The sequence below is a fragment of the Fringilla coelebs genome, assembly GCF_963513975.1.
Source record: "Fringilla coelebs genome assembly, chromosome: 17".
Lineage (NCBI taxonomy): Eukaryota > Metazoa > Chordata > Aves > Passeriformes > Fringillidae > Fringilla > Fringilla coelebs.
In genome coordinates this window covers 1,703,605-1,723,077 of record NC_140043.1, presented here as the reverse complement: position 1 = coordinate 1,723,077, position 19,473 = coordinate 1,703,605, and the positions used below count along the sequence as shown (strand labels likewise).

At 53.6% G+C, this 19,473-nt stretch overlaps 1 protein-coding gene across 1 annotated transcript; it reads left to right on the top strand.

Annotated features, from left to right (window-relative positions):
• Positions 1-10,525: 10,525 nt before the first annotated feature.
• Positions 10,526-19,121, top strand: DGCR6 (DiGeorge syndrome critical region gene 6). Its single transcript, XM_084217287.1, has 5 exons — positions 10,526-10,670; positions 10,739-10,899; positions 11,499-11,599; positions 16,144-16,284; positions 18,361-19,121. The coding sequence occupies exons 1-5, from the start codon at positions 10,543-10,545 to the stop codon at positions 18,442-18,444; spliced, it is 615 nt and encodes a 204-aa protein (XP_084073413.1). The 5' UTR covers positions 10,526-10,542; the 3' UTR covers positions 18,445-19,121.
• The last annotated feature ends 352 nt before the right edge of the window (positions 19,122-19,473 follow it).

Here is a 19,473-nt window from a genome sequence, read left to right as displayed (position 1 = left end):
CTGAGGACAACATGAGGAGCTTCTCTTCCCCCAGTGTCCAGCGTTGCCCCAATGGCTTACTGGTCCTGTGGTCAGACACTGCTCAGTATAGCCTGGGTCAGACTCTGAGGTTCAAGAGAGCTCTGGCCACTGAGCAGAGAGCCCACCCCTGGGTGCTCAGGGTGCTGGGACGCAAATGTGGGGGGGCATGGGAGTAACCCCCTGCCCAGGGGCTGCTAGCTCTGTCAGCATTTGGGGTCTTCACACAGCCCCAGGCAGGATGCTGCCAGAGCACAAGGCTGGGATGAGCTCAGGGGCAGCCCAGAAGCTGAGGCTTCTCCCACACAGTTTCTGCCCAAGATTCCTAAGCAGGACTCTCCCTCACATTAGAATTGGGGCTGTCTACTTCCAGGGCAGCTGGGAGCGTTGGTGCCCACCCCTGAGCCAATCTGAACTGTTCCCACAGTGGGGGTTGATGTCCCACCAGACCAAAAGGTCAACCACAGCAGTCTCAGAGGTGATGGAGACAGCTGGTGAACACCAGAATGGGATGAGACCACATGGAACCAGGACTGCAACCAGCCCAGTACAGCACTCAGCAGGGGATGGCGCTCTGGCCCACACCTGGGCATGGCTCAGCATTGTGTAGCTGGAGCCAGCACAGTACCTGACACTGTCTGGTTCCATATCACCATCACATAACACAAAGCTGAAGAATGACATCACAGCATTGTTTCACAGGCTCCTGGTCACCTTTCAGAGTTCCTTCACTCTCTCTCCCCTTTCCTTCAGGTTTTATTTTGGGAAGATGAAGGACAGTGACTGAAACTAGTCCTGGGGTGCAGAAAAAGAGAAGTAAAGGAGTTTAATCCAGGCAATAAAAGTGCAAAATTAAATACAGTTTAAGAGGCAAGGTTTGTCACAGACACCACAGGGTCCTTAAACACATCTCTTCATGTCAGTGCTGAAGAGCACTCAGGGGAGCCCCCGTGACACTCATGATGGTGGCCCAGGAAGTTGAATTTGGGAATTGCCCCAGCCTCCTCTGGGGTCACTTTCTCACTCATGCAGGCAGCAAAGCTGGGGCTGGTGCCTTAGGAAAGGTGGGCACTGTAACTGTCCCCGTCCTCCAGCTATCCTGGCACAGCTGAGGATCACACAGGCATAAGCCCATCCGTGGGCTCCAATCACAGTCCGAGCCAGCCAGAGGAGAGCTGCAGGTGAGCAGCCCATGGATAAGTGCAAAACCCCTATGTCACAGACAGGCAGGCAGGTCACCAGAGGCTCCAGCCCAAGCGTCATGTCAGGGTGGCCGTGACAGTATCAGGCTAAGTCTTGGGATTCTCCAAGGGTGGAGATGCCCCAGCTCCCTTTGACTGTTCCAGGATCACTCTCCTGGAGAGGAATTTTATTCCAAGATTGAGCCTGAATCTTCCCAAGCTTCAGCTGGTGACTGTTTACCCCATTGCATCATTCGGCACCACCAAGAAGGGTTCAACTTTATTGTGAGGCTGTGTTAGGGGAAATTTAAGCTGATTAACAGGGATTAACACCTCAAGAGGGTGCTGGGCACTGCCCAGGCTCCCCAGGGAACGGTCCTTGCCCCAAGGCTGCCAGAGGTACAGGAGCATTTGGACAGTGCTGCCAGGGATGCACAAGGTGGGATTGTTGGGGTGTCTGTGCAGGGCCAAGAGCTGCACTGGATGGTCCTTGTGGGTCCCTTCAGCTCAGGATATTCTGTGATTCTGTAACCTTAGTCACTGACTGCTCTCAGAATCTTTCCCTCAGCCCAGCCCTGCCCCCTCCTCCTGGTGCAATGTGTGCCAGCTCCATGAGCATGTTGATATCCCTTGTCCAGGCCTCTCCAGTTTCTTCACATCCCTCTTGAACAAGGAGACCACATCTGGACCCTTTCTTCAGACATCTGCCTGAGTCCTTCCCAGCAGCTCCCACTATGGGCTTTGCCTCACTCTGAGGAAAAACAAGGAGCTGATGTCCACCCTGAGGTTCTCTGTTGCTTCCAGGGTCTTTTCAACAGGGTCCTTTCAGCTCAGACAGCTCAGAATCTTCCAATAACGTCCTGTGATGCCATCGATGTGAAGGACATGGATGAGGCATTGCCACACCTCAGTATCAGGAAGGGCTAATGAATCTCTTTTCCAGGCATCTTGCAGGCTTTCTTCCCACCACTGCATGGTGGATACCTCTGACTGACAGCTCCCCAGGACAGACACCAGTGAGGAGGTCTTGTTCAGGGGTTTACAAATCAGCAGAGGCTGAAAACCATCAAACAATTTTCCTGCAGCTGCGAGTTCCACCAGGAAATGATACATACTTGCTGTTCTGAACTGCTTTTCAGGGCTGTTTTGGGCAGGCAGAAAACTTTGACCTCAAGGAAAAACCAGCTGAAGCCAGCCATAATGTGGAGAAATCAGGTGTTCTGCTTCCCCAGAGATAGAGCAGGATCCACCTTCCCTGACAGACAGGTAGGGCTTTTGGTGACAACACAGTGGCCATGGCTGAGGAGAAGTTGTGGGAGTGGCTGTGATGGAGCCACCAGCCCTCCGTTCCGCCAGCATATCATCCATAGCATCAGAGGAGCAAGGTGACACTTTGGGCTTATCCTCTCCTCCACCAACACTGCAACACTGATCTTCCTCCCCTTTCCTCCTGATTTCCCAAAGCAGAGAAGGAGCTGTGGGGTTGGACAACAGCATGTGTTTTGGGCTTGGCCAGCGAGCAGCAATAAAAGCCAGCCTGCTGCCAACAATTCATTTCCTGTTTCAAGCCCTACCAAAAATAAACCCAGAAGGGAAACTCCAATGAGAACGAAACACACAGGAGACAAACCAGAGCTCTCAAAACTATATAGGAAATTTCTCTCTCAGTGTTCACTAGGAAGGGGGATGGCAGTGTCAGAGGGAATTTCATGCTGGATGGGGGAATGTGAAGGGGTTTGGGCACGTCCATCAGAATTATAGGAATATAAATATACAAGCAGATGACACTTCTTGTGGCTATGTTATAGGTGGGGAAATGACCTTTTCCTTCTTTGCATGCAGGATCCTGACTTCCTTCCCCAGGACACTTGGCTCCAGGGATGGCCACGCTGGGGACTCTGCCATGTCCCCAGGCCATATGGGTGATGTCCTCATGCAGCCAGCACCCACCTGGCACTGGGCTCTCCGCTGCCAGGCTACCTGGATCACCCCAGCAGGGACCCCAAAGAGGTGCAGTCCCTGCAACACTGCCAGAATCATTTCCCATTCCTCACCACAGCCATCGGCATCCTCATCAGCATCTCTTGGGGACACCTGGTGTTTGGGGAGGGCTCTGGTGCTGTTTTGGTGGCAAGAAATAGAAGCCTTTTGCAGGCCACCAGCTGCTGCTGTTGTGCTGTCCCAGTGCCCAGCAGCTCCTGACACAAGTAGCACCAAACCTGCAGAGCCAAGGATGGGCCCTGTGCTCCTGTGGGATGGCAGCTCCAGCATCAGCATCCAGGAGGAAGGAGAAACCTGTGCCCCAGGGGTCCCTGTGAGCTTGGCCGGTGGCTCTGGGACCCTGCAACGCCAGGCCTGGCACGGCACAGACACCTTGACCCAGCTCCCACAGCTTTGCCTTGGGATGGTGGAGCCTCTGGCTGGGCATTTGCAGCCTTTTTCCTTATGAGGAAAGGGGGAAGGAGGGTGGGGAGTGGTTTGTCTCTGCACCCTGTGCCCAAGATGCCTCAAAACACAGGACACTGATAGAAATAGATACTCCAGGAGTATATGCACTCACACAAAAATACGTGTATATATTATAAACATAATTTTTATAAGTCAATATATATTCTTTTTTTTTATTCCTGGAATGTATAGGAGTATATGTTGTATATAATTTTAATATATATAAATGTAACATAATAAAAAATGTATTTGAATGCACTCCTATACACTCGAGGAGTAAATGTTTTTCTATTTCTATATTTATTTTTGTATATAGACACCTACACTCTCCTAGATACTCCCACAGTACATGGTACATATACTTCCACATTTTTAACATAGATTTATACACTTCTGTCATTTTATTTATACAGTAATATATATATATATACACACACAAACACAATATGTATATATACTCAAAAACTTATGTACTTACCTGTTTTTCTAAGCTCCAGGAGCTGAAGGTGAGGACCTTGAGGTGAGACTAAGCCTGCCCACAGCACCCAGGTGCCAGCCCCGTTCCTGCTGGCATCATGGCAGTGCCACCCAGGCACCTCTCAACACCGTGCCCACAAACCAGGTTTTGTACTGCTGAATCCAACAAGAGCTGTTCTGGGTCCTTCCCTGAGGATCTGGGCTTCAGGGGGCTCCAGCACAGACTTGCAGGGAAGCACGGCAGCAGGATGTCTGGCAGGGACTTCACCTCCCAGAACCATGCAAGCAGCAGCTCCAGGCTCTTCAAGCAGGAGCTCTCTAAAGCCATTTTGTCCCCACCGATGGGCACTCAGGGCTGGTCACCTCCTCTGCCCTGTCCTGCACTGCCATGCATTACATGGCCTTCAAAGTGGGGATGCACCTTCAGCTCAAGGAGACCTCCAGGGTGCCAGTGCAGCCCCGCCTGTCCATCCAGAGGATGGGGTTCCATCGAGGTGGGTGCCAGTGCAGCCCTGCCCGTCCATCCAGAGGATGGGGTTCCATCCAGGTGGTCTCCAGTGCAGCCCTGCCCGTCCATCCAGAGGATGGGGTTCCATCGAGGTGAGTGCCAGTGCAGCCCTGACTGTCCATCCAGAGGATGGGGTTCCATCCAGGTGGGTGCCAGTGCAGCCCCACCCATCCATCCAGAGGATGGGGTTCCATCGAGGTGGGTGCCAGTGCAGCCCCACCCGTCCATCCAGAGGATGGGGTTCCATCGAGGTGCGCTCGGCGGGCACAGGGAGCGTGCTCAGGTGTGCGCAGGGAGGGGCCGTGGCCGGACCCCGCTGCGGGCATCGCAGGGCATGTCGCACCTCCCGGCCACACTCTGCAAACCCGCCTCGGCTCCATTTTAGACTCTCCCTCACCCATGTAGCAGTGGAAGTGTTTCCACATGATTCAGGACCCTGGCCGCAATGAGCTGCAGAGAGCAAAGGGACTTCTAACACACAGAGCCATCGCTGGGCAAATCCAAGAACCTGAGATTTTATTTTAGCCTCTGCAAGCATCATTTGGGAAAAATCCATATTTTTGCAGGAAAGCACGAGGGCACTCTCTCCAAGAGTTTTGAGCAGGAGAGGAGAATAATCAGGCAGAAGTCAGGCAGAGGCTCCGGGTACCTGATTCGTCCCCAGCCTGTGCTCCCGGCCGCATCGCGCCTGCCCGTGTTTAGTCTGGGTGGGAGCACAAATCACTGCTCAATGTCAACGCTCTGCCCGGATCTGGATTTCATTAGGAGCCACATGATCGGCCCTGGCTGCTGCCGGGGGCTGGCCACGCTCCCCCCGAGGAGCTGCACAGGATGCAGGGCAGGGGTCGGGGCGTGGGGCTGAATGGGCCCCTTGTCTGCAGCAGAGAAGCCACAGCCACCTCGTTGGGACGGGTGTTTTGTCACCCTGAGGGGCTTGGAGACCCCGAAAATATCCTGAGGGGAAGGGAGTGCAGCCTGCAGCTGTCCCCTGCTCAGGTGGTGACTGTAGTGGCACAGCAAGGGGGACCCCAGGACCCACAAGCTGGAGTCCCTGCCCCTGCTCAAAGTCAGGCTGCAGACTCAGAGGGACACAGGGGCCAGCTGGGCAGCCCCAGCCAAGGGATAGAAGGGGTTGGCTCCAGGCTGCTGCAACCCCTGCATACAGTCATATCCTTTACATCTCTTGCATCCCTTGGATCCTTTACATCCCATTGTAACTCTTACATCCCGTTGCACTCTCTGAATCCCTTGCAGCTTCCTCACATGTCTTGCATTATTAATAGCCTGCTCCAGCCCTTTAAGCATCCTTTACATCCCTTACATCCCTCACCTCCTTCTCAGCTCAGTGAATTTATGTCCCGCTGCATCCTGTGTGTCCCCTGCAGCCTCCTGTGTCACTTGCATCCTGTACATGCTTTGCACTCACCTCTTGCAGCTCACGGCCCCTGCACACAACTCCCAGCCAAACCCACACACTTCAGTCTCATCCGAGGTCATTCTTGCTGATGAAGCCCTGTGCAGGGACCTGGGAGCACCTGCACCAGCTGGGAGCCTCTCTGGCCAGCCCAGGGGAAGCAGCTCCTGCCCCTTGCCCAGGCTCCCCAGGCAGGGTGCTGTCCATGGAGTGATACAGACAATGCACCTCACCTCAAACAGACCTGACACCCTTCTCTCTGCAGGTGACAAAGACAGGAGATGCTACTGAGCTGCTGAGCCACAACCCACATGAATCTACCCTGGCTGAACATCCATGTGCCATCCCAGGAATGATGTGCACTCAGGACACGTGGCTGCGGCATCTCCTCTGAGTCTCCATGGAGCTTGGCCCAGACAACCACAGCCTGGACATGTTTTCTGACAGTTTCCAAAGATGCATGCTGCCCTCCCAGCCTAGGAGCCCTGGGTGTCCCAGCTGTAGCAGCAGCCAGGCGGCAGGAGAGCGTCTGGGCTTCTCCAGGCACCTCCAGGAGCCAGCGACCACCTCGATCCAGGTCTTATTTTAGCTGCAGCTCAGGGGTGAAATTCCCGTTCATATTCAGCTCCAGAGGCCAGAGCAGGGGAAACACTTTTACTCTGAAGTGTTTAAATTGGAATAAATCCGGTGAGCCTGAGGCTGAGGCTCTGGCAGTCACAGCCATGCCCTCCCCTTGCCCAGGGGATGAGGTGAGAGCCCACAAAAGGTTAAAGTGGCCTGAAAAAAGGAAGGGGCAAGGCCAGGACAGGTGGCAAAGCCAGTGTGGTGGATGACCATGGAGCAGTGCAGAGTGGAGTCAGAGGGCTGCTGCTGGAGCCCCTACCCCTGAGGGCTGGTGCAGCTCTTAGAGGGTCCAAAGAGGAGTTGGAGGAGACTTGAGGAAACCATCCAAGCCAAGCTGGCTGAGAAGAGACAGATCCAGCCTCGAGGAGAGCAGGCCCCCAGACCTGGCCCTGCAGGGGGTTGCTGCTTCAGGAAAACCCTGGCTCCAGCCCTGGCTCAGGCTCCAGGCAGGGACTGACTGCAGGCATGTACCTTGGGCTGCGCTGCACTCCTGCCACCAGCCCAGGCCATCCCGGGCCACACCGCTGCCATGGCAGCAGAGCTGCTGGCAGCCCAAGGACCAGCTGATGCTGACCTGTCCCTGACTCCACAGGAAAGGCAGTAAAGCCATGTTTGTGGCAGAATTGGCAGCGCATTGGCCTCTTTCAGTGACAGCTGGCTGTCCAGTGACACCACGCTCACCAAAGGTTGGGGAGGCCTCTCCCAGCTCTGGAGTGGTGACTCAGAGCCATGGTGATGTGGCAGCTCTCCCAGGGACTCCAGGCTTGCACGGACATCTCCTGCAGGAAGGTGTGTGCTCAGGGTTCTCAGAGATTATTCCCCATGGCGATATACCCCCATGCACCAGGCTCCACAGACACTCCATTCCTGTTGTATTTCTTGTCCCCCTGCTTCCACCCAGCCTCCTCTGCACCAGCAGCATGAGGAAAGCCCCACAGCTGGTTTGGGGACTCAAGAAGCAGCAGAAGGACAAGATCAGCCACAGATACCTCTGTGCCAAGGCAAGGAACATCTCACTCTCCCAATGCAGAGGTCCCATGGCCATGAGCACCCAATTCTGGCCTCATCCTGCCCAGCAGGGAGAGTCCCACTGGGCTCTTCCCCAGCCACTCTCACTCCATGTGAGAGGGTGAGAAAGTGACAGGGTGAGAAAGTGACAGAGGAGCTTTCTCAGGTCTGTCTGTCTGTCTCTTTATAGTTCAATCCAGGCTTAGTTAAGGCTCTTTCTGGGCATCACCACCCAACTGCAGGGTTGTTTCTGCTCTTAAGCCCCTGGGTCCAGCAGCCATGGTTTCGTCCTTGGTGCTGGCATCTTCTAGGGAGCTCAGGAAGTACCCATGTTTCCCCCAACCCATGCTGTGGCACCTGAACTGCTTGTGGCACCACTGCAAACACTGTTAGCTGGTCAGGGACTACCCCACCTCAGCCTGAACCCACCCCCAAGAGCCTCCATCCCAACATATCTCGATGTACTCCCTGCCGGACATACAGAGCGTGGGACACCCCAGGTCACCGTGCTCTCCAGCACCAGTCCCCATGTGTGCCACCCACCCATCTCTCCTACATTCCCAGAGCCAGCCTAGGGCTGCAGATTGTCCCCAGTGGCTGACCCAGCTGCAGTCCAGCTCACTGAGCTCCTTCCTCCAGCCCAAACCCCATGTCCCTCCGTCGCCATGGCACTCGTGCAGGTCCCGGCAGAGGACCCGGTCCCAGCTGCATCCCCACAGAGAGCTCACCCTGCATCCCCACCAGCATCCCGGCCCAGCGGTGGTCCCAGGGCAAAGCTCCGGGTGCCTCATGGAGCACACACCGGCTCCGATCCCGCCTCCCCGCGGGAGCCCCAGGATCGCAGCGATCGTGTCGCCAGCCCTGCAGCCGGCAGAGGCAGCGCCCGGAGCTGCCGGGCTAATGAGAAATGCATGGGAGCCACATCTGGTAGCGATTGAGCCGGGAGCAGCGCCGGCGAGGGAGGAAGCGCAGATTTCCTGCAGCACAAAGGAAGGCAGAGGAATGTCCGTGGCAGAGCAGAGGCCCGGGCCGCCCCCTCCCTCCGCCTTCACCCGGGCGCACGGGCACCAGATGGTGCTCCAGCCTGCTGCTGCTCAGGGTGCCCACAGCCACACTCCCCCAGGCTTGAGAGCCCCTTGAAACAGCCTTGGGCAGGGAGCAGGAGCCCAGTGAAGCCGTGAGAGCAGCAAAGGAAAGGCAGAGGCTGCATTTACTGTGCCATGCCCATCAGGCTGTGACACCGAAGGGGACGAGGCAGGTGGTTTTTGCATCCTCACAGTGCAGGCGGCCGTGCCAGGGGAGGCAGCCGGTCTGGTCGTGTTTCAGGGAAGCCTTTGTCACTGGCTATCAATGGGATTTTGGGTTGTGCTACTGGGGTTTTGGGACAGCAAAACTCTGTGACAGCAGGTGACACACAGAAGGGGATATTTAGCAAAAGCTGCCATCAAATCTTCATGTAGGAGTATGACAAAGTGTTTGGCATGCCTTCATCCTGATCCAGGCTACTGCCCCAGTGGAAGCTGGGCAGCACAGCTCACAGCTCTGTTTTAAAGGACCCATCACCCGCAGCTCAGCAGCAGCGGCAGCACTCAGCCTCTCGCTGCTCCAGCACAGCAAACAAAACCTCGTGGTGGTTCCTGAGGAAATCATTCCATGGAGGTGTTGCTACCGGGCTGGGGGAAGGATGGGCAGGGGACAGGCTGGACAGATGGACACAGCAGGGTTAACTCCATAAGGTCTAAGTAGCCCAGGCATAGAGAGATCTGCAGTCAGCCCATCCAAAGCCTCTCCAGCACTTAGGATTTAGAGATCCTTGAATGGAAATTTAAGGCATTGAACTGAGGGAAAGAAAGTAATTTCAGTTCAGGGATGTTTTCAGGATACCCCATTTTGCTGGAGATGCTCTGTGTTCTCTCTGCTATTTCCAGTCCCCTTGAGCAGCACTGCAGCTTCTGTAGGCTTTGAAGTCCTATTAAATCCAGTATTTTAACAGGACTTTTAAAAGGCATTTAAATACTTTCTGAAAGTATTTTTTAAAGGCATTTTTAATCCATTTCAATGAATCTTTCTTCTTACTAATTCAAGCCAGGAACCTTTTCCTGTGCTCTGCTGCCATGAATGCACAGCTCATCCTTCTCCACCTCTCATCTCCAACAGCCCAGCGTGCACGGGAAGGACCCATCACCACCCCAGCATGCAACACCCCAAGTGATTTCAGGGATCGGAAGGGATCTGGGCAGCCGTGCAACCTCATCCTTTCCAGAGCATCCACAAACATTGCCCAGCATGACCCTGGCGCAGTGTCCATAGGGGATGTTCCCCACCTCACAGGCTGGAATTACTTCACAGAGTGCGATCCCCCCAGCGCTGGGGACGCACCACATTTTTGGCCGTAGCTGAAGCCACCCTGTCACCCACTTTTGACTCATCCACTCCAAAGCGGACAAAATACGTCTGAAACGCTCCTGATAACGTCATTTAAAACATCTGTAGGTGCTTCCAAGCTGGAGCAGGGGTCAGTCCGAGATTCCTCCCCGTGCGGCCCGTGGGCCGGGCCGGGCCGCGGTGGAGCCGCCCGGAAATCCCCGCCGGGCCCGGGCGCGCCCCGCGGCCGCCTGCAGCAGGGACCGGCGGGGGCGGGGCAATGGGCGTGGTCACGGGGAGAGCTGGGCCGGGATTGGCTGTCTCCGGGGGCGGGGCTTGTGAAGGCCGGAGGGCCGGGCTTGAGCTTCTCGGGGGCGGGGAGCCGTGGGGTGGCCCCACGCATGCGCAAATTGTGGCAGGCGGGAGAGGCTGCGCGGCCCTGCGCAGGCGCAGAGCGCAGGAGGGCGGTGAGGGTGAGGGGACGGGGGCGCGCGGGGGCGATGGCGATGGCGCGGTCCGGCGGGTTCGAGGCGGCCGAGCAGCAGCAGCAGGAGGTGCTGTCCCGGCAGCAGGAGCGGCACTACCGGCTGCTGGCCGAGTTGCAGACGCTTGTCAAGGCGCTGCCCAGGTGAGCGGAGCCCGAGGGGGGCCAGGGGCCGCGGCCGGTGCCGGCGCTGACCCGGTTTGTGCCCGCAGTGCCTGCCAGCAGCGCCTCTCGTACACGACGTTGTCCGAGCTGGCCCTGGCGCTGCTGGACGGGACCGTGTTCGAGATCGTGCAGGGGCTGCTGGAGATCCAGCACCTCACCGAGAAGAACCTGTACAGCCAGCGGCGGCAGCTGCACAGCGAGCACCGCGGTACCGGGGCCACCGTGGGGGGAGTACCGGGCCACTGAGGGGACTGGAGAGGGGAGCGCTCGGGCGAGGGCCACAAGGGCGGCCGTCCTGGGGCACTGGGGGGACAGCGGGGGTGGACTGCTCAGGAGAAATGGGGGTGGCACTCCAGGGAAGTGATGGAGACCCTGCGGGGGGAGACGGGCCTGGGGCGTCTCTGGGGTGGGGAGGGGGTTCGGAGGGTACTGGGGAGTGGGACGTTGGGGGGACAGGTTGGGGAGGCAGTGGGGATTTGGGGATGGCACTGGGGGGGGAAGGGGGGTGATAGAGAGGGGGCAGGTTGTGAGATAGTGGAGGACACTGCGGGTGACACTAGAGGGCACTGGGGAACTGTGATAGGGACACTGGGGGCTGGGGATGGCGCTGAGAGGGACAGGTTGGGGGGGTTTGGGGGTGGCACTGGAAAGGCAGGTTTGGGCTGACGTGGGGGTGGGTTGTGAGGGTATAAGGGAGCTACAGGGAATGACATTGCACGTTGTGGCGGGGACACTGGGGGAAGGAGGGGTGGCACTGGGAGCACCTGGCAGCAGCGTGCCCTCCTGAGCCCCCCGTGACCCTGGCAGGGCTGAAGCAGGAGCTGTTCCATCGGCACAAGGAGGCCCAGCAGTGCTGCAGGCCCCACAACTTGCCACTACTCCGTGCAGCCCAACAGCGCGAGATGGAGGTGAGAGGGACTGGGCTGCAGGTGGGGGTGGCAGGGGTGCAGAGCTGTGTCCCTTCCCAGGGCTCTCACGGCCGTGTTGCTGCAGGAGCTCTGCAGCATCTCCAGAGGGTTTGGCTATTCGTATCCTGCAGCCTCAGGAGACACCAGCTGTCCTAGCTGGCCTTGCTAGTACAGACCTAGTTCCCCCACTTCAGTCTAGAGACCTCCTCCTGTCACTCTGCCTTTTGTCCCCTCAAGGTAGGGGCGCCAGCACTTGCCATCGCTGATGTCATCTGAGAATTGTGGAAGCTCAGGAGCCTGCTCCAAAGGCAATGCTCTCCACAGTACTTTAATGATCCATCATTATCTGATGGGCTGAAGCCTGTATAGGATAGGTGTACCTGTCCTATAGGAGTACCACTGATAAGGAGGAAACACCTCGAGTTTTATAATTACAGTGAGAGTTTCTGAGAGTATCCCAAGGCATTTCAAAAATATTCAGTCCCAGAAGGCTTTGTGTTACCTCTTGGTGATAGATGGAGGCAGTTTTGTAATGTAAGAAAATGGCAAGTAGCCGGTTGTGTTAATCAGTGGAGTTGAAATGTGGTCCACGTTAGGTGAAAGAACAGTTTCCTGCCTTGGCCCATGGCAAGCACCCTGTCAGTGCTTGCTGTTGTTGCATTCTTTGGTGTTTCCACGTTCCTCATGTCCTGTCAAGGTAACTAAAGCCAGGCTGGACCTCTGGTACCTCTCCTTGTTACTTCTGTCTCTGAGTAACTTAGACTTGCAGCAGTAATCTCTACTGCCTGTTTTAAATGCTTCCAGTATTTCATTAAATTGCCCAGATATGTGTCACTTCTCCTTGTCTTACATGCTGTGCAACTTCCTCTCACCTGCCCTCTACCATTCTCCTGTTTTCCTCTCCCAGGTGTTAATAGAGTCACTTCTTTCACTTTATCCTCTGGCAATTCTGCTGTAGAGCATTTTGGGAACAGATTGATCATCTCTGTTATGTCTGATATGTGTGTAATTGGAGGTGCCCTCTGTGGTTAAAGGTTTCCATGACCAGCTCCCATGTGATAGCTTGGGATAGGTCTCCCAGGACAGGTAATACAAGGTGTATGTTTTAGATGTTTGGCTCCTCAGTGGAACCTCTGGCATTTAGAAAAGCTTAGCCCATCATGGAGGGTCCTTGGCCCGCAGGGCTGAAGCAAAACTTGTGTGCCTCAGATTCTTCCAAGATACGGCACTTTTCTCTAACCCAGAATTAGATGCCAGCAGTACACAATGTGGAGCACCTAAATTTGGGTCTTTTGTTCAAGCCCAAAGAAAGTCAGTCCTCCAGCATAGTAAGTGAAGGAGTCAATGGCACACTGAGGTGGGTGGGAGGAAGGAAGATCTGGGGAATGAGGCATTTTATTCTGTTGTGTCTCCCACAAAGGGATTGAACCCCTGGACAGAAGAAAGTATGAGGACAGAGCTTGCCTAGGTTCGTTCCTCAGCATCCTTTGGTGAAGGAGCAGTCATCACTCTGCCTTGCCTTCTGTTGGGGCTAGAGTTGTCATGAGTTTCTTCTCATTTATTGCCATGAGATCCTGCCCTGAATGTTTCCTCTGGAGCAGCTTTTGTGTAGTCACCTTCTAGTGGATCCGAGTTCTGCATCCTCCTTAATTGCAGGTGGTTCTGTGAAGGTTTCTCACTGTGATGTGCTAATTGTGAGCTCTACATCCAGGAGAGCTTCCAAGAGTTAGCTCCTGCCCCATGTCAGTGATAGCTGCTCTTTGTTAGGTCACACCTTTTCCAGAGACCCATGGATACTCTTGTGTCCCGGGGCCTCTTGCTGATCTGAGTGACCCCAAGAAAAGTTTGAAAGTTTCTTTTCCTAGCCCAGCACTCGAAGAAGGAGTCAGAGCTCTTCAGTTCTCGGTCTCAAGGTTGTTTGTTGTTCTTTATCTATAAGATATTTTCTCCTGTCCTGCTGAGATCTGCTCAGCAAGACAGCCCAAGGCACTCTGCCTGCCCCCAGGGCGGTGTTATGTCTTTGTACTAAAAACTATGTGTACAATGTTTACAATCACTTTCCAATCCCTATCAGCTGTGTTAGACAGTGAGCTTCTACTCTAAACCAATCTAAAAGTGCCAACATCACAGCAGAAGATGGAGGCCAAGAAGAAGAAGGAGAAAGGCAGGACACGCCCAGATTCCTCCATCTTGCCCCCTGAACCTCCATTCTAAAAACCCCAAAATCTACTTTTTCTCACCCCATTATAAATTCACCATCATTCTACTTAAACTTTCACGGCTTGCAGATCTTCATCTAAGGTTGCTGACTTGCTCCATGGGTCATAATGAAAACCACAGGCATCTTGGGCTCTGTGCCAGGGTCTCTGAGACCCCTGGCACAGGTCTTGGCTGCTCAGGACAGCCAGAGGGATGTCCTGGGTCTTGACACCCTTGCTGCAGACACACCTCAGCCCTTCCCCAGACTGTTCATGGCCAAGAGTTCTGTCACACAAATTCTGAATTTTCACCAGGAATTTTGGCAGGGTGGAGATGTTCAGCTCCCCTCCAAGGCTATTTTAACCACCAGCCACTGGGGTTTGTGACTTCTGCCTTTCCGTGCAGTGGGGATAGTTTAACTACATGGATGTTTCCAGCTGAACATGTGCCTGTGTTCTCTCTTACAAAGGGGCAGCATTGCATGGATGAAATGATGAAACTTGTGGCTTTTCACAGGATCACAGAATAAGCTGAGTCAGAAGAAACCTACAAGGGCCATCCAGTGCAGCTCCTGTCCCTGCCCAGACCCCCAACAACCCCACCCTGTCCATCCCTGGCAGCGCTGGCCAAAGGCTCCTGGAGCTCTGGCAGCCTCGGGGCCGTGCCCATTCCCTGGGCAGCCTGGGCAGTGCCAGCACCCTCTGGGGGAAGAACCTTTCTCTGATATCCAGCCTAACCCTCCCTGACACAACTTCAAGTCATTCCCACCGGTCCTGTGACTGATCACCACAGAGAACAGACTTGTGTAGGCCCCTCCTCTTACCCTTTCAAGAAAGTTTTAATTTCAGTAAGTCTCCCCTCAGTCTCCTCCAGCTGAACAGACCATCTGCTCCTCATATGGTTTCCCCTCAAAGCCCTTCACCATATTTGTTGCCTTCCTTTGGATGCTCTCTAATGGTTTATTTATTTCCTACTTCTTGCAGGAAAAGCACGGAATCATGGAATGGTTTGGGTTGGAAGGGACCTTCAAGTTCATCCAGTCCCACATCCTGCCATGGGTGGGGATACCTGCCACTATCCTAGGTTGCTCCAAGCCCCATCCAAACCTAGCCTTGGACACTTCCAGGGATGGGGCAGCCACAGCTTCTCTGGACAACTTTTGTCAGTGTGTCATCATCCTCACAGGGAAGAGTTCCCTCTTAACATCTAATCTAATTCTGCCCTCTCCATTTGAAGCCGTTCCCCCTTGTTGTGTCACTCCATCCCTTGTCCCAAGCCCCTCTCCATCTCTCTTGGAGCCCCTTTAGGCACTGGAAGGGGCTCTAAGGTCACACAGAAGCTTCAGCCGTTGGAGCATCTCCTTGCCCTCCTCTGGACTTGCTCTAGCAGCTCCATGTCCTTCCTGTCCTAGGCCCCCAGAGCTGGAGGCAGCTCTGTAGGTGGGGTCTCACCTGAGCAGAGCAGCAGAATCTGCCCCTTCACTCTGCTGCCCACCCTACAAAAATGAGCCTGTCATTGTTTTTTGATGAGGTTTGATGATTCCTGGTGTTCCCTGTGGCTTGCAAAGGAAGTCTGCTGTTCAGTGCAGTCTGATGAGGTTGTATCACCTCTGCACACATGGGGCTCTTTACTTGTTCTGTTCTCTGCTTGTCCCCTGCAGTCCTGCTCTCTGCTTCCACTCCTGATTTCCAGCATGCCTTTGTTTGCTGGGCCCCATTCTTCTCTGAAGGCAGCACAGAAACTCTCTGCTGAAGTCTGGGCAGATGTTGGTGAGGCAGGAGTGGCCGTGTCCTCCTGGTTGGAGCTATTCTGGCATAGTCCTTCTTTCATGATGTTCTCAGTCTGTCAAAAATAGAGCCCAGCATTCAGATCCTTTCACAAATAAATAGGATCTGTATGGGGTTTACAGCTCCAGTTCCATATTAGTGTCCAGGGAGCCATCTTGATGAGCTTCAGTGGCCTAGGTTATTCCTCCAAGGAATAACCTTCAGCCTCACCTGAGAGGGGTGCATAGTTCTTGGGCTGACCTCAGCCATAGCTCAGGTGGTGACTCGTCAGAGAAAGTGATTCAGACACTGTGGTCTCTCTTCATGGTCTTTCCTGACCTCCAAACACTCAGAGAGCAGGCTGTTCCCGTGACTTCCCTGCATTTTCTTGAGTGGCAGCTTTGCAGGTGGAGGTGTTAAGACCTGGGGCTGTGCTGGTTGCCCACTGCTGTCCTTGCACTCATCAGGAGAGATTCAGGGCCTGGTTGCTCTTGGGTTCCAAGTAAAAATTTTAGAGATGAGAAAAAGATGGGAGGAACGCAGATACTCCACTTTCCCGTTGACTTTAATGTTTTTCAGGCTATGGAGCAACAGATCCGAGAGGAACAGCGAATGATGGATGAGAAGATAGTCTTGGAATTGGACCAAAAAGTAATCGACCAGCAGAGCACGCTGGAGAAGGCCGGGGTGTCTGGCTTCTACATCACCACCAACCCCCAGGTTGGTGTTTGAGCACGGCAGGCGAGCTGTTTGACAGAGCTTGGAGTGACAGGACAAGGGGGAATGGCTTCCCACTGCCAGAGGGCACGCTTAGGTGGGATACTGGGGAGAAATTATTCTCTGGAAGGCTGGTAAGGCACAGGTTACCCAGAGCAGCTGTGGCTGCCCCTGTATCCCTGGAAGTGTTCAAAGCCAGGCTGGATGGGGCTTGGAGCAGCCTGGGATAGTGGAAGGTGTGCCTACCCATGGTAGGGGGTGGGAATGGATGGCCTTTAAAAATCCCTTCCTACCCAAACCATTCCGTGATTGTTTGACAGTGCTCTTGGGTTGGTATCTTCAATTTTTTAAAAAAATCTCGCTGTAGATAAATTGGGGATGGTGTGTCAGCCAGAACAATTCGTCCTTTGCCTCCCTGCTGGTGGGTGATGTGCACTGGACAGAACTTGTACTCACTTCATAACTAAAGAGCAAAAACCCAGGTACCATTTGGCAGCATTCCCAACTTCCTGCAGTATTTCTTTCCATTGTGGAGGAGCAAAACACTGTGGCAACAGCCTGCAGTCCTGTGACTCTCAAATGGGTCTGAAAAGCACTAAAAGAATTCATTTACTGCATTTATATTCAGCTTAGCTATGAAAACTGACTTCAAGACTGTTTATTAGGCACCTTGTTCATTCTGGCATGTGACTTGCTGGAGCTGATGATCTCAAGCTGTGATTAAAGAATTGTTCCCAGTTTCCCCAGGGCATTTGCTCTCAAACTATCTGAGGAATCACCTGGATTTGTCCACATTGTCCTTATTAATTTATTTATTTCTTTATGTCCTTTGTTCCTGCCACCACAGGAACAAAAAAACTCAAAATTTCCAAGTCTTCTTGTAAGGCCATACAAGTTTGCAGGGAACACAGAGGCAGGCTGTTCTTAACTCTGTTTTTTCAGCTGATTAAATGTCACTTTGATAAAAACCTACTGCTGAGAAAAGACAGCTTAAATGAAGCTTAACAGGCATTTTCTAACACCCACTCGTATGATTCCCAGTTGTGGAGCCTTGAACAAGCCTCTCATTTTTTTCAGTGTTCCTATTCCGCAGTTGTATAATGCAGAGAGCCTGTTCTCTCCCTCCTGCCCTGCCCTTCATGTTGTTTTTGTAAGCAATAAGCCTTATTAGGGTTCCTCTTTGCTGGGTTGTGTATGTTTGCCTTTAGGATAGGTGCCAAGCCCAACCCGGATCTTGGCTTGTGCCTGTGAGTGCCACCATGAAATCCCTGCTGGAATCTGTTCACGCGGTTCCCATCAGCTGATGTGTTTTCCCCCCAGTCTGTATGAAACGCTTCCTTGTGCAGAGGATATAGTCTTACAAAAATAGATTTTTATTTCCATAGCTCTGTGTCTGCAGGGCTGAGTCACAGACCTACACTCACAAATTATTGGCTCCACCATGTTGTCTCTGAACTAGATATAATTAAAGAATGAACAGGTGGCAAAGGAACTGTGAGCTAATGTTGATGTCTCCAATAAATTGTGGTCCTGGAAAAGGGAATTTTCCAGAAACAGGGAATGAAATGCTTGCAGGGAATTTGATGCACCAGCACAGCCATATGTTGCACCTGCCTTGGATCCCACTTAGAGGGTTCCCAAAGTGAAGCCTCCTCTTCCTGTCCTTCTCTGCTGGGAAAGGGTCAGGAAGTTGGGAGATGCTGTGGGGGGTGTGGGTAGGGGCCTGGAGAACCTTTTCTGGGGCTGCTGCCCCTCCTCAGCCTGCCAGCCCTCATAGCCCCTAGCACATTTATCATGGTCAAGAAGAAGGAGCCTCTCTGGATCCTTAAAGAATCCTCAAGTGCTGGGATTCCTAAGACAGCCACAGTTTGCAGCAGGTCTGGTAAGATGTCACTGCTCCATGTTTTAGAGAAACACCTGAACAAGATAAAGCATTTGGTTTTTAGCTGCCTGGTTGATTTTTTTTGTAATTCCCTAACAACAAGAGCTGTTGGGGAGGTGGTACAGGCCAGTCCTTCCTGCTTCCTGCAGCAGGGAATGGAATCATCTCTTTGCACAAACATTTTTCTCCCTTTGCAGGAACTGACTCTACAGATGAATTTGCTGGAGCTGATTCGGAAGCTGCAGCAGAAGGAAGCTGAGGCTGAGAAAGCTTTTTCCTGAAAGAGCAAATCTGCTGTTCACCTCCCAGAGTTTTTCCTCTGACTTCCCTCTAAATAACAGACTGTCCATGCATTTGCTTTGTATTGTGTCAGGAAGAGGCTACAAGAGTAGAAGAAATTGCTGAGACACTTAGATTAGAGCTGGGGCAGGCAAAGCCCAGCAGAGGGGATGGTTTGGAGCCTAGGGATGGCTCTCAGATCCTCAGGATCCTCAGAGCAGTGTCAGCTGCATCTGGCTCAGCTGGGAGCTGATGGAGCATGGTCACCTGCCAGGAATATCTTGCAGTGATGCTGAGGCCATCACTGAACCAAGGCTGGGCTGAGCACTGAGCACACAGAGCCCTGCTATGTGAGGGTGACCTTGTGTCTAGATGATATAACTGGGGGGGAGCAATTCCAAGAATGCTTCTGTGTGTTGTCAAGGCAGAAACAACCTCTTAGGCAGACCCTTCCCAGAGTCTCCTCCAGGCTGGTATCAGCATTATCTCAATTTGTTTATCTCTATGCTGGCCAGCATCATCTGTATTAAAGGAACATTTCAGGCCTCAGCCCAGAGTTACTGGACTGGTGTTTGCAGTGTTCCCATTGACTCAGAAAGCAAAGCTTTTGCTTTGTTCTTTCAAACCAGTTTCCAAATTAAGAGAAATAAAACACTTTCCTTTTGGGGCTGCAGCTTTCTGAATGGCAGTGGTTGTGTTTGTGCTGTCCTCAGTTGATGAGTGTGGGGCTTGGGGTGCGTTAGAGGAAGCTGGGGAGGAACCTGGAGTATTTCTGAGATCTTTCAGGGTGTTGGAAGAGCTTGTGGGCGGCCTTACGGTGGGGAAGGATGGTGCTGGAGGAGACAAACACAAGATCAGGGCTACGAGGACCAAGGAGGCATTTGGAAATTCAGGGCTGAGGCCCCCTGCCATTTGCATCATGTGTGGGTGTTCCCTCCCCATGGGGATGATGCTGCTGTGATTCAGCGGCCGGAGACAAGACCTGCTTATGTGGAGTCTTCACCTCCTGGAAGAAGGTCTCCATCTGGAAA